Source organism: Kryptolebias marmoratus, linkage group LG14 (genome assembly GCF_001649575.2).
Source record: "Kryptolebias marmoratus isolate JLee-2015 linkage group LG14, ASM164957v2, whole genome shotgun sequence".
NCBI classification, from domain to species: Eukaryota; Metazoa; Chordata; class Actinopteri; order Cyprinodontiformes; family Rivulidae; genus Kryptolebias; species Kryptolebias marmoratus.
Window position 1 is genome coordinate 24,961,087 of NC_051443.1, and position 13,681 is coordinate 24,974,767.

The window sequence follows — 13,681 nt, forward strand, 5'->3', positions numbered from 1 at the left end:
AGAGTTCAGCCACTTGTTTCTAGCTAATTAACCGCACGGCACCAGGTGAGAAACAGGAAGTGAGGACAGCAGAAAAAGACAAACGATGAGGAAAGAAGACATTTTTTTTTTTCTTTAAATAGTTTTGTGTTTAACAAATAGCATAATATTATAGTATTTTTTTTTTTTTAACATTTTGGGATGTTTATATTTTTTTGGACTCTGTTCTCCTGCTGCAGGGGATGATGGGAGCCGGGCCGGGCCGATCAGAACCAAAACTGGCTCAACAACGCGTTCCCGAGGAGGACCGGCGTTTCGTCGCAGAGCTGCCGTTTCATTGAAGGGTTTCAGAGAATAAATAAGGATTTATTTTTTGGGGGGGGGGGAATTTGCTTGTTGTTGAGCCGGTTTTTGTTCCTACAAGGAGCCGACCGGCTGCAGAGGAGGGCAGGGGGACGAGGCCGACGCCCCCTCCTGGACGGCGGCGGCGTCTTCGTTGTAGAGGCGTTTGATGCCGTCGTAGAAGTCGTCCACGTCCATCTGCTCCACCTGAAACAGGTCAGATGTTTGTTTTTGCTCAGCTGTGTGGACTTCCTGTTCACTCGGGGGGGGGGGCTTACCTTGCGTTTGGTGGACGCCTTGCAGCGCAGCGTGACTTTCTGCAGGCGGTTCAGGTGTTTGGGCGAAAGCAGAGCTGGGATTTTACTTCCTGAGGAGCAGACGGAGCTCCTCCCCTCCTCCTCCTCCTCGGCGGCAGCAGCTGTTTGTGGCTGGACGGTGGTGCTGAGGGCGTGGTCCCGGGAGGTGATGGTCCCTGAACACAAACAAGATCAGGATTTTTTATTTGACTCTCAGACAACAAGAAGCTGAAATCTTTCATCTGATCCCGGCCTTGAGAAAGACGTGGTCCTCGAAGGCCATCAGAACGGCTCCAGAACGGGTACCACCCCTGGACCGGGTTAACAGAACTCTGGACTGCAGAGGTTCCTTAAAGTGACCCCGGGTCCAAGAGGTTCTACCAGCTTTGTTGAAATATTCATTATATTGTTAAACTAAGCAGCGAGAACTCAAAGTTAATAAAAGGAACCTTACCCAGAGGGCAGCGGGTCGGTTCCGGGTTCTGCAGGGGCCGGTAGATGTAGACGGTGTTGGGAGGCAGGGAAGCCCTCGGCGTGGACAGACTACGTGCGACGAGCTCTCGGCTGCGGATCAACTCGGAGCTGTCGATCTGCGGCAACAGAAAGATTAAAAACGGATTGTAAACGGATCGCAGAACTTCTCTAAACACAGAAAACAGGAAGAGGCTCGTGATGTTTCCTCTGAGCTCCACGCCTGGTTCTGGTTGTTACTGAGAGGACAGACCTGCGCCTTCCTCAGCAGGTCGATGGTCAGAAGCAGCCAATCAGGACAGCAGGTCTCCAGCTCCAGGGTGAGAAGAGCCAAAGCCAGCATGGATCCTCTGAGCTGCACAAACACAGAAGGTCGTCACAAACGAGCCCAGGAGGCCGGGTTCAGTCCGGATCCTGCTGCTGCTGCTGTACCTGCAGGAGGGCGTGGTCAGCCAGACAGGTGTAGAGTCTCCGTGTGAGCAGGGCGAGGTGCTGAGAGTGGTTCAGGCCCGACGAGGAGTCCAAGAACCCGGACCGGCACAACGCCGCCATCGCATGGAACTGCAGGAACAGAGAGGAGGGGTTACTGCTGGGAAATAAACCTGAAATTAAAAAAAGCTTCTGCTTGTCACCACCAGGTGTCGCCGCTGAGCTGATTTGTTCTTAACGAGGCCTGAAGATCAGGTGAAACGACGCCTGATCAGACCCTTCAGGATTTCGCGATCGCAACTTTCCCGCAACTTTAACCCAATATTTATTGTTTCTAAAGTGATTCGCCACCGTTTCTGCGGTCTAGTCTCTTCTTTGTGGGTTTGTGTAGCGTGGAATACAAAATAAGCCCAAATAACTCAGGAAGAAGACACGTGACGTCACTTCCTGTTAACATCAGAATGCCGGGAGCGTGCAGGAGCAGCAACCGAAGCCAAAATGTGCGCCAATGCTTCACATTTGCCCACAAGGATTTCAGCAAACCAGTTTCCTCCCCAGCTGCAGCTGTTTTGCACGTCCTGCAGTGTAATCATGGAACATAAACGCATCGACAAACACTTTGTGTCTGCAAAACATGTGAGGAGAGCTGCAGACCAGGGACAATCCAGAAATGCTCATGAATGTCAGTTTAGAAGCTGTCAAAGTTCTCAAATAAAGCACCTTTTGAGAATGTCAATGTTTGTTGGGAATTATCTTACAAAACTAGGAAGGATTTTTGGTTTAGATATTAAAAGTTATGGTTGTTTATTGATTTTAGTAAAAAAAAATGCAACTTTTAGGAGAATGCCCCGTGAAATCCTGGAGGGACCATCAGGGTCTCCCCGCCCGTCGAGCCAGGTACCTTCCAGGTGTTACCTGGAGAAATCTAACCGTGTGTGTGTGTGTGTGTGTGAAACCCGTACGATGTGCAGGAAGTCCAGCGCCGTGGCGGTGTGCAGATCCCAGTCCAGTTTGTCCAGGACGATCCTCTCCATCCTCAGGATCTCTGATGGTGAGCAGCCGCAGTTACTGGAAGCAGCGAGCTCCTTCAGAGAGGGAACACTCTGACACACACACACACACACACACGTTAACCCAGCTCACCCTCTGTATGAACTCTGACCTTTTTCTAACGCCGCTCACCTCGTCCTCCTCGCAGGTTTTAGCTGCCAGGAAGAAGCAGGTGATGGCGATGCAGCGCAGGTACTTGGGACGGGCCTGAAAGCACACAAACAAACAAACAAACAAACAAACAAACAATCAGGCGTTTCATTTAACCTGAAACCTTCACCCCAAATAAACGGTTCATTTCAGTTTCTGCTGTTTGTGAGAAAAACTCTAAATAATCAGATTTTCTTTTTGGTTCTTCTGTTTTTATGTTCCTGACCACCTTCTGCTCTCCTGCTTTCACACGAACATCAAGTATTTCTGACTCCAGAGTTTGTAAAAACACGACTGCTATGATCAACGAAGACGAGAATCGTTTTTGATCATGACATAAGGAGAAAACCAGAGCTGAAAACCTGAAACAAGCCTCAGATGGACGTTCTCAGCTGCTCCGATTCAACGGGAAACTGTTTCTTGTCACCGTTTGTGTAAAACAGATCCAAGACGAATCATCGCAGGAAGCTGCGGGAGCGCGGAGGCCGAGTCGACGCCTCGATGACATCGGTAAAACGATCTGAAGCAGCAGAACCTGAGCCTCGCCGTCCACGCCCCGCCCACTTCATGCTGCGGTCCGTTATCAACACGAGTTTAAACTTTGTAACCGCGGAAATCATTCGTTCGGTTCGTCAGGTTTCAAAATCATTTCAGGCCGCAAGAACTACAAAATAAAAGCCCGCGACGTCCTGGAGGGGCTGCTTTCCTTGTTCACATCCAGAGGCTGGAAAATGTCCAACACTGTCCAGGTTGACCTCTGACCCCTGTCCTGTCTGCGACGGAAACAGCTGAACGGTTTGATCCGATTTCAAACGAACCTTTCAGCGTTAGAAACACGTCTTTGTTTGTTTTACTAAATCCGCCTGCAACTCGTCTCGGCGACTGGCGCCGGTGTTTTATTTTGAAAAATGCCTCCTTCCTGTGTTTCACTCAGCTGCATTAAATCTGTTTTTATTACATTTTATGTTTGTAAGGCGTCTGATGACCCCTTTGGTTTTTAATTAAAGTCACTTAAATCAACTTCCTGTTTGCAACTAATTACAGGACAAAGTTCACCTGCTGACAGGTGATCTTTGTTTTTTACTTCAGTTTTCTCGATGATTCGACCTAAAAGTTAAACCCGGTTCTGCTCGGGTACCTTGATGGGAGCGAGGAAGCGGTCCAGGACGCTGACGGCCAACGCCAGCGTCTCCGGGTAGAGCTGCAGCGTGGCGTGGAGCTCCGTCAGCCAGCGAACTGCCTCGTCCCTCTGGGCCGGGGAGACGTCTGCATCCTGTCAACGAACCAGAGGACGTTAAACTGCAGCATTTTTCTGTTCAAACATCCATTTAATCGGTTTTTCCTCCTCTGTTCGAACGTTTTATAAGATTTTATTTTCCTGCTTTTGTTACGTCCTGCCTGAGCGAGCAACAACCCGACACTTTAATTAAAAATGAAGAAGAAGAAGTCGACACAATGAGCTCAAACGTTTCTGGATTTAAAATCAGCTAAAAAGTCTTCAGCTCTCAAAGTTTGATTCTGTGGAAAAATCAGAAAATAAATCAAATTTAAATCGTCACCAAATGGAATCAAAGACAAGAAACTTAAAAATCGACAAACTCATTTAATCGTCTGAACTAAGATGAATATCAGGAGCGTTTCAGAACTTAGTTTGGATTATAAATTTGGTGGTTTTAAGTTATTATTTAGCTGCTCGAACGCGATTTGTCTTCTCTTTACTCCTGGATTCACGGGTTTGTGGCGGATTCTGTCTATAAATTCATCTCTACAAAAACAGATAAGTTAGATTAGAACACGGCTCAGAGCTCAAACATCATCTCATCCTGTAGCTACTCTCTTAGAAGTGATTTTAAAAGCCTTTAGAGCGCCTTATAGTGCGGAAAATACTTCTGTTAAGATCTGGCAGCCATGTTTGACGTTTGTAGACGCCTCCATCAGATTCTGTAGTCGTGTTAAAACGTTCCTCCGTTTCTCAAACTGTCGGCCGTCGTTTTGTCTTCGGGTTTTAATAAAGCACCTGTATGATTTATCTTGGTTTTATTAAAAGTTTGCACTGAATTCTTTAAGAAAAACCTTTTTTTATTTGACTTTATCTGTAGTTTTATAGCCCTGACTCTAAAAGCTTCACAAACTGTAAAAAAGTTTGTTTTTGTGACGTCTGGCGGTTTCATTTCTTAACGTCCAGCCGCCTGAAGCCTGATTTCCAAGGTTCAGTGAACGCAGCACGATTTGTCCTTAAAGTCCAAACCTTAGTGAACTGAAGACAAACGAGGGCCTGCAGCGTGTCACCGCTTTCTGACCTCTGACCTCCTGGGCCGGTCGGGCTGCGGAGCTCCGCCTCCATCCGTTTAAAGCAGCTGATTCTCTGAAACGTTTCCACGAGCTGGGGTCAAAGGTCAGAGCCCAGTTTCAGCTTCGAACAACCTAAGTTTCTCCGGGAGAAGATTTTCAGGCCTGACGGGACGCCGGTCCCGTTCCTGTTCCTGACGCTCCGAGAACACGGGAACCTTCAGGGTTTAAATAAACGCTCTCGTCCAGAACCTGCAGAACCTTCAGGAGCGGATTTTAAACCCGAACCCAACATCTGTCCGGACCTGAGGCTGGCAGCGGAGAACAAAAACCGAAACCGAAGGAGGACGTAATTTCTGCCGAAGACTAAATGTTGGAAACGATTTAACGGGTTTCAAAAAGAAAAACAGCTTCTCGTGTCTCTAAAACATCTTTAAAAGCTTCTAACTTGAACGCAGGTCGTCTTAAAGCAGAACACGATTTAAAATCCGTCGTTATTTTCACAGATCTGCAGAGTTTCCCGGCGTGACGGCAGAACTAAAGAACTGTTTGTTGAACTCTTATCTTCGCTGACGGGATCAGAAGAGCCGAAAGGTCGAGTTTGAACCTTTTTATTTGTTTGTTTTGACTCCAGCAGCTGGACGGTTTATAAACGCTGTAAAAGGAAAAAAGGAAACAGCCTTCAGGAGCTCAGGTGTGTCGCTTCACCTGAGGCTCAGCTGAGCGCCGACGAGGCCGTCAGGATGATCGGGCGCTTCTTTTCTTCAACTTTCATCAGAACCGAAACGGGCCGCCCTCCCAGAGACCGAAACTAAAAGTCTTTCAGTCGACAACATCGTTAAAACACAAAGATTTAACGATTTAACAGCTAAAGTCCAAAAACAGACAGCTGCGATGATTTAAAACAAATAATATCTATTTGTTTTAAATCATTCAGAGTTTATAAAGACTCCATCTGGTGATCCCAACGAACCTTTTCTCTCTGCAGGGAAATCCCTTCGTATAATGAGCGTCCCTCCAGACCGACAAAAACCCAGTTTCCAATCAAAACCGGCTGTTTTTTCAGGAGCTAAATCGTCAGATTTCAGCGACCGATTCGAAGCTTCTGAGACGAAGAATCTGAAAATAAAAACTCCTCGTTTGTCACCGTTTGGAATCAGGGGATCAGGAGGGAGGGGGCTCGTCCTGTAACCAGAGGGGCGCCGGTTCGAACCCTCGCGCCCCCCGCCTTGTGGTCGGTGGCGCCGACGTAAAGCCCGCCTCATCAGTGGATGTAGTGCAGGGCTTTCATCATGGTCGCCCTCAGCTTCGACTCGGCGAGCTGAGCGGTCGTAGCCGAGCGTCGCTCCCAACCCGCCGCCAGAGACCCGCCGGGCTCGCTCAGGTCGCCCGGCCGGTTTCAGTTTCAAGGGTTTGACGCCGTTCGGGTTTTTAACGACGATAAAAACTGGATCACGTCAGATTTAAGGCGCTTCGAATCAAAACGATATAAAAGTGAAAATAAAAAAGAGGCAGAATCCAAGGCTGAGGGGCGTGTCCTGGCGGGCGGGGGGATTAATTAACCATTTGAAACTCTGTTTTCTAGTTTTTATTTTGCTTAAATGTTTAGTTAACCTCAAATAAACGAGGTGGCCATCTTGGTTTCCTCCCGCCTGGGCGCCAGGTGAACGAGCTCCGCCCCAGACTCACCTGAGGGGAGGGCTTCTTCGGCACGTAGACCTTCCACACGGCGGCTTCCCTAGAGGCGGCCGTCTCCAGGAGGAGTGCCAGCCTCCGGCGTCCCCAGGGTCGGAACGACTTCATCCTGTCCCCCCCGGGTCGAGCCAACCCCCCCACTGGATGCAGCTACCTGCGGGGAGACGGAGACACAACGACAAACAAACACTAACTGGAGCGGTCCCACATCATGATACTGCCGCTGCAGGCTGTGCCTCACAAACAGAATAAATCTGTTTTTTAATCCACACCTGTTTTATTTCCCCGTTCTTCCTCACAAGCCTTTTATAAAACGTCTTATAATCCAAACCCTTTAAATTTAAATCAGTTTGTGTGAAAATTCTCTTATTTTCATAAACAAACACGACTAAGTTCAGCTGGTTTTCCTTCATTTGACTTCCCCAAACCTTTAATAAAGCAGATAAACATAATTTAAATCGTTTCTTCAACCTGTGGGTTTTATTTCCTTCTGAAACTGTTTTATGACTTCTCTGTTTAAAGATTAAACTCATCATTTGGGCTTAAATTAGACTTTTTTCCTCGCCTGGAAGGCTTGTTTTGTCCAGGCTGTGTTCGATTTAATATTATATAACATCTGCTTTGCTGTGCAACTTCTTATCTGTCAACCTGGAGGTAAATTTACTGAGCAAACAAGAACTGAAGACAACATCTGAGTTCAGCGCAAATATGACGATATTCTGTCATTTATCGAAACCTTATAATGTGTGTTTGTTCTTGTTTTTAAAAATTTAAAGAGCTTTAACAGGTTTTATATAGTCATTACTTTCATTTCCTCAGATGCAACTGAGAAACACAAAAGTCAAAACGTTTATTTATATAAAACAAAAGCAATCAGTCTAAACTAAACATAATAAATGTTTATTCTTAATGTCTTTAAAAACAAAAAACAGCTTCTTCTTTGCCTAATTCTGATTCTAACAGTTTGATGAAGTGAAATTAAAACATCTTAAGTTGTTGGAAAACACCCAGAACCTCCAACAGGAACTTTCTGGTTCTTTAAGGAACTTTTTTTTTAAACCGCTCCGGTTAAAATGAACCGGACTAATACCTGGAGCGGCGCTAGCTTGAAGCTAGCTAGCTGGCTAACAAGCTACTGCGGACTTTACGGTTTCGCTCAAAAACTGACACAGAAAACGCAGCTAACCGTTTAAGTGTCAAATTAGACAAAAAGATTCTGTTTCTTGTGCCTTTTTATTAATTATGACAGCGAACGAGTGCACCGCGGGGGGCATTTAAATGTCCGACTCGAATCCAGCAATTAGACGGGGCCCTACCTCCCCTGCGAAGCGGAGAAAACCACAGTTGGGTTTCATCCGGTCCTCTCGGTCCAAGGTTAGAGAAAGACGGGCGGAATCGGGAACCCGTACCCCGGTTTAGTCGTTCATCGTGGCCGCCATGGAGCGAAGTGACGGGGGGGAAGGGGTCGCTATAAAAAATATTTAAAAATAAATGAACGGAACATAGACAGGGCCGTCTACTTCCGAGGAGGGGGGGCCAGGGGAAGGAGGGACGGAGGGGCCCCGCCCACCTCCGGGCGGAGCGGCACTGCGAAACAAGCGCACCATGTCTGCGAGATTAATATTATTCCTGTTTATCTTTAAAAAAAACAAACAAAAAAAACAACAAATAAAAGACTTTCAGCGGCGCTTTTTGACACTGAGGGAAACAACTCAAACTTTAACAAAATGTTAACAAAAACAACAAATTCATGTGGATTCTGACAGCTAAAATGTACTAAAAGAAGCTGAAACAAAGTTGTTCAAGCTAAAAGATGAAGAATCGTAGCTAAAACCCAAAAGGAGCTAAACACTAACTAAAAGGTAAAAGGGGAAAACACTAGCTGAAAGGGGGAAAACACTAGCTAAAAGCTAAAAGGAGGGGGATTGTAGCTGAAAGCTAAAAGAAGGAGAACATTAGCTAAAAGCCCAAACGTTAGCTAAAGGGCTAAAAGGGGAAACACTAGCTGGAAAATAAAAGAAGGAAAACACTAGCTAAAAGCTAAAAGAAGAACACTAGCTAAAATGCACAAAACACTAGCTAAAAGAAGAACACTAGCTAAAACAGACCTGAACTTGATCAGTTAAAGATTTGTTTTCAAACAAAGAAACTAATTTAGTTTAAAGGCTTTATTTCTGACATTAACAGCAAATACACTGTACCGATAATTATGAACGATTTAAATAAGTTCACATGATGAACTTAAAGAACACTGTTCTGTTCTTGGAGACTTTGTTTTGACATTTTTTGTCGAAGACAGTAAATAAAAGGCTGTCAAAAGGCAATACGTCATGTCTGTATTGCGTCAGGAATCTTCATATCAGCCAACCAATCACAGTAGGCCATTTTGGGCGGACTATTTGAACGACTGAAGCTGCGGCTCGGTGATTGGGTAACAGAAACGTCAATCAAGAAGAGGTAGCAGATCGCGAGTTTTCGTCGCGAAAGGGGTTTAAGGTTCGACTTAAAACTTATTATCGACCTAAAATATAATTGTTGATAATAATAACGTGAAATAAAGTGGAAATTTGAGCCAGAATGGTGATTAAAGGCTTTACTTTTTACGGTTAAAACCGTTGGGAGGCGGGCGCTCGGTTCCAGTCCAGCGCTGTGATTGGTTGTTTCTGTTTGACAAGGGGGCGGGGATGTGGGCGTGGCCATCGTGAACATCAACAAAAGAGAAAAGAAAAGAGAAGAAAGACGAGAAGAGCAGAAACAGCTGAGAGAAGACGATATGTGGGATTAACGGGAAATAACAGGTAAATTAAGCTTTTAAAATTCAATATTACTGTTTTACACATATTGGCACCGTCTATTTAATGAAACATATTCGACTTTATTCCGATTTTACTCACAGAACAGAAAAAAACAAACAATAGGTCGTCAATATATATATGTGACGTTTCTTAACGCAACTAATGCTCGTTTAATTTGAATATTTGTGATCGTTTTAAGCATTTATTTAACAGAGGAGAGCTTTCAGAACATTAAAAAAAGAGGAGAAAAAAATAGTTTGCATATTTGTTCGAGTTAGCTTACCTTTTTGTTTCGCTTTTGGTTAAATGTTGTGCTGTTGGCTTAAAAGTAATAATAATAAAAGTAGTTTTTGTGTGTTTTTACATGATTTGTCATTGTGTTTAGGGGGAGAAATGGTTTAAAAACACCTCCCCTCCCCCACCCCGACCCCGGAGAGGATTTAAAGCCGTTAGCTAAGATGCTAGCTCGGTCCGATCGGCTAAAGTCGGCTTTAACGATTAAAAGTCGGGTGAATTTGATTTATTAGTTTACTTTGACGACGTTCAGCTCGTTAAATAACCGTCCGAGCCTCTAAAAACTGAAGCTGTTTGTGGGTCAGGGGACGGAGGAGGCGTCTGCCGGAGGAAATCCGACACCGGAGCTCAGCTGGAAGAGGGCCGGGCTCGGTGCTCCCTGACGGGGCTGAGGCAGCAACTGGAGGCCGGTCCTCTTTTTTTTTTTTTTTTAACCACAAAATGAAAACAAATAATCAAATATAAATCTCTAAAACGGCCATTATGTTTAAATATCACATATAATTGACATAACACCAAATTCAATCCCAAATTTAGCTGCTTTTGTTTTTTTTTTTTGTCTTTTTAGTGGACAATTGACAACTATTTTTCTGTTTTTATTTGTCAGGAATCAATAAAACAAACATATTTATTAACAAATGACCATTTAAACACTTAACAGCTTGGCAACATGTCCTTTAGTGTAAGGGTAATATGTCAAAACTAATATTTTAAAGTAAAAATGATTAAAGAAGAGAAAAGATTAATAGTATTGCTTGTTAAGATGAATTTTTTTATATTTATATTTATGATTGTGCTTCTGGGCCTTTCCGGTGATTATTTTGAACCTTATCGCATCCAAACAAAGGTTCTGCCCTTTTCTTTATATTTTACCCCCAGAAAGACGGACTTGTCGTGTTTTTAAATGTGTTTCTTCGGGCAGCTTGTCCGCTGTCATTTCCAGAGAAAATTTGCATCAGCGAAGGTGTTTCCACAGAGCAAACAGTCCAGAGGTTTGCATAATAAGCCGTGAAATGAACAAAAGCAGCAGATAAGACCTGAGAAATGACAGTCGTGTCCAGAAACGGGAGGAAAAGTTGATGTTTATGTCGTGTTTTTTTGTTTTTTTTTATAGTAACGAAGCTGTTTGGGAAGAACACAAAGAAACCTCGGGGATCCTGTCGCCCGCCGCCGGCTCAGAGATGGACGCCGTCAGGTTGATGAAGGAGCTGAAGGTGAACTACGAGCAGGAGGTCGACTACCTGCCCAGAGAGACGGGACTGAATCTCATCGAATCTGCCATGGAGGTGAGGCTGGCGGCAGACTCGGCCCGACTCGCGCTCGATTCGGGTCGGCGGATTACAGAACCCGCTCGTGTTTGGTCTTTCCAGGGCGACAGCCGGATCTCAGCCAAGTGCAGAGATGCCAAAGTGGAGGATCTGTGGAGCCTGACCAGCTTCTTCGGTTACAGCACGCAGACCTTCGTTCTAGCTGTGAACCTGCTGGACAGATTCCTGGCCATGATTAAAGTAAGACACGCCTTACTTAAGCACCCGCACGCTCGTTATTCTTCAAAAATGTCATTCTGCAGCTCCTCGCCACTCCCAGAAACCACATACGTCATGAAATCTACAGCAGCCCAGTTAGTTTAATCCGATGGCGTCCCACACCTGTCCCCAGGTCCAGCCGAAGCACCTGTCCTGCGTCAGCCTCAGCTGCCTCCACATGGCGGCCAAGGTGACTGAGGAGGAGTGCAACCTGACGCCCGCCGACGAGCTCATCCGCATCGGGCAGTGCCGGTTCACCGTCTCCGACCTCTGCCGCATGGAGAAGATCGTCGGCGAGAAGCTCCGCTTCAAGTCCAACGCCGTCACCGCCTTAACCTTCCTGCACCTGTACCACCAGATCGCGCTGTCCCACGCCACCGACAGGTGAGGCGGACGCAGAGACGGGTTCTTGCTTTAAAACACCTGGTTTAAACGGACGACTTGTTGCCGTGCTCCTGGAGAACCTGATGATTTGGTCAGGAGGTGATTAAACCGTTTGAATCAGGTGTGTCGGAGCAGAAGGTTGGACGACTGCCGACCCGACCGCAGCTCGTTGAGGCAGATCCTGAGCTCGAGCGTTCAGGTTTCTCCTGCGCTCTGATTGGCCGAGCCGCAGCTTGTTTGCCACAGAAGCGAATGTAGGGCAGCAGTCGCCGCCTGATAAGATTTGCCGTCTGCCCTTGTGTAACCCCGCCGCGCCGCTGCGGGTCGATTCCCTCCTCGCTGCGCCACGCTCACGCCGTTGCTGTGTTTCTTCTGTGGACAGGAAGGAGCGTCTGAGCTTGGAGAAGCTGGAGGCTCAGCTCAAAGCCTGCCTGTGTCGGATCTCCTTCTCCAGAGCAAAGGTAGGACCCCCCCCCGTCACAGCTCAGAAAATTCAGCTTCTTTATTTGGACGGAAAGACTGAGTCCCGTCTCTGTCCCCCGCAGCCGTCCGTCCTGGCCTTGTCTCTCCTGAGGCAGGAGATCGGAGCCATTCGGTCGGAGGACATGTTGGAGATCGCCTCCCACATCCAGAGACACCTAAAGGTACGACACACGCACACCTGGACGAGTTTTATTACACAACAGCTCAACGGGGGGAGGGGCTGAACACCTGGAAGACGAGGTTAAAGTAATGATTTACCAGCTGGACGGCGGACGTGAACAAACATTTATAAATCACTCATCCAGAGAGGGTTGGGGTCAAAGAGGCAGGGTAACAGTTTTTAGCACAAAATGCATCATTTGAATGTTTTAAAAAGCTATTTTTTCCCCCAAAACATTTTCATACGAAGGAGGAAACGGTGTTTAAAAACTGCCATGTTCATTAATGTTTGATTCAAGGTGGCTGCTACAGCCAGCTGATCTAAAATAATCACAAAAATGGCTACAATCCAGTTTTAGACCTTTAATTTTTTTAGGTTTCCTCGAAGAATGCGAGGTTTAATTTGTATTTAAATAAATCTCAGATCAGATCAAAGAAACTTCAGACAGTTTTTGGTTGATTTAATATTAATATTTACGTGAAAAGACGAAGTTTGTCTCCAAACAGAAACCGTTTTGTTCCTGAAAACTCTGATTCCTCGGTCCGGCGGGTCGGGTTTCAGACCGATTTAAGCAGCCAGGTCTCTGTTTACGCTTTCGACTTTCGTTAAAGCCGTTCCGCTCAGGTTAACGGCGTTTTTTTTTTTTTGTTTGTTTCAGATTCCTGACGGCGACCTGCAGCTGTGGAGCGAGCGAGTGGCCCGCTGCCTGTCCGACTACGCCTCCCCCGAGTGCAGCAAGCCTGACCACAGGAAGCTGCGGTGGATCGTGTCCAGGCGGACCGCCCAGAACCTGCACAGCCACCGCGGCGTCCCCGAGCTGCCCACCATCCCTGAGGACTGCTGGGACGAGAGCGAGAGGTCAGAGACCCGAACACGCGGAACCACGTTTCCTGATCGTTTCTACGGTTTTCGTTCCATAAACGAACGTTTGCAACGAGCTACAAGAGTTAGCAGCTAAAATGTATCGACTACTGCTGCAGCCTCGCTATGGAGGCTAATAAGCAGCTAATCAATCAGTTGATTGATAGTCTTTTATTAGGCAGCAGTTCACAAACGTGTCGGGCACTAGGACCACGCTGTCTCAGACTTTAGGTAACAGAGTCAATGTTTCTTTAAATTCTCAGAACCGAAGGAACCGTGGTTCTAGTCTCAACAGGTCGGAACAGGAAGTAGACTCGGCCGCTCTGCGTCACATTAAGCCCCAGACTTTATAAAAAACGTCTAGAACAGAAACGAGAAGCGGCTCAGAAAGTTTCTGATCTGTTGCAACTCTGCGTCACGGCCTCGCCCGTCCCGATACGTGCAGGACACCGAATACAGGACACCCCCCCCCCCCCC

The 13,681-nt window shown here is 46.4% G+C and overlaps 3 protein-coding genes across 4 annotated transcripts in view; 1 reads left to right on the forward strand and 2 right to left on the reverse strand.

Annotated features, from left to right (window-relative positions):
• Positions 1–85: 85 nt before the first annotated feature.
• Positions 86–8,259, reverse strand: ccni (cyclin I). The gene is made up of 10 exons (XM_017432942.3): positions 8,018–8,259; positions 6,696–6,855; positions 3,856–3,990; positions 2,700–2,774; positions 2,480–2,620; positions 1,521–1,649; positions 1,342–1,443; positions 1,072–1,207; positions 600–793; positions 86–528 (listed from the first exon to the last, which is right to left on the reverse strand). The coding sequence occupies exons 2-10, from the start codon at positions 6,807–6,809 to the stop codon at positions 397–399; spliced, it is 1,158 nt and encodes a 385-aa protein (XP_017288431.1). The 5' UTR covers positions 6,810–6,855; positions 8,018–8,259; the 3' UTR covers positions 86–396.
• Positions 8,260–10,331: 2,072 nt separating this feature from the next.
• Positions 10,332–13,681, reverse strand: part of taf1c (TATA-box binding protein associated factor, RNA polymerase I subunit C) — a 19,077-nt gene continuing 15,727 nt past the window's right edge. Inside the window, exon 16 of the mRNA XM_037979538.1 lies at positions 10,332–12,338. The gene's annotated coding sequence lies outside the window, so the exon portion shown is untranslated. The remainder of the gene's footprint in view (positions 12,339–13,681) is intronic.
• The window catches only part of ccng2 (cyclin G2), a 4,560-nt gene continuing 1,717 nt past the window's right edge, over positions 10,839–13,681 (forward strand). The window contains exons 1-6 of one of the 2 annotated variants that reach the window (XM_017432944.3): positions 10,839–11,076; positions 11,161–11,298; positions 11,450–11,700; positions 12,083–12,161; positions 12,246–12,344; positions 13,002–13,201. In XM_017432944.3, the coding sequence (XP_017288433.1) occupies positions 10,870–11,076; positions 11,161–11,298; positions 11,450–11,700; positions 12,083–12,161; positions 12,246–12,344; positions 13,002–13,201 (974 nt within the window). In that variant the 5' untranslated portion in view covers positions 10,839–10,869. Of the gene's footprint in view, positions 11,299–11,449; positions 11,701–12,082; positions 12,162–12,245; positions 12,345–13,001; positions 13,202–13,681 lie in introns of both variants that reach the window. The other variant, XM_017432943.3, reaches the window with a different exon arrangement.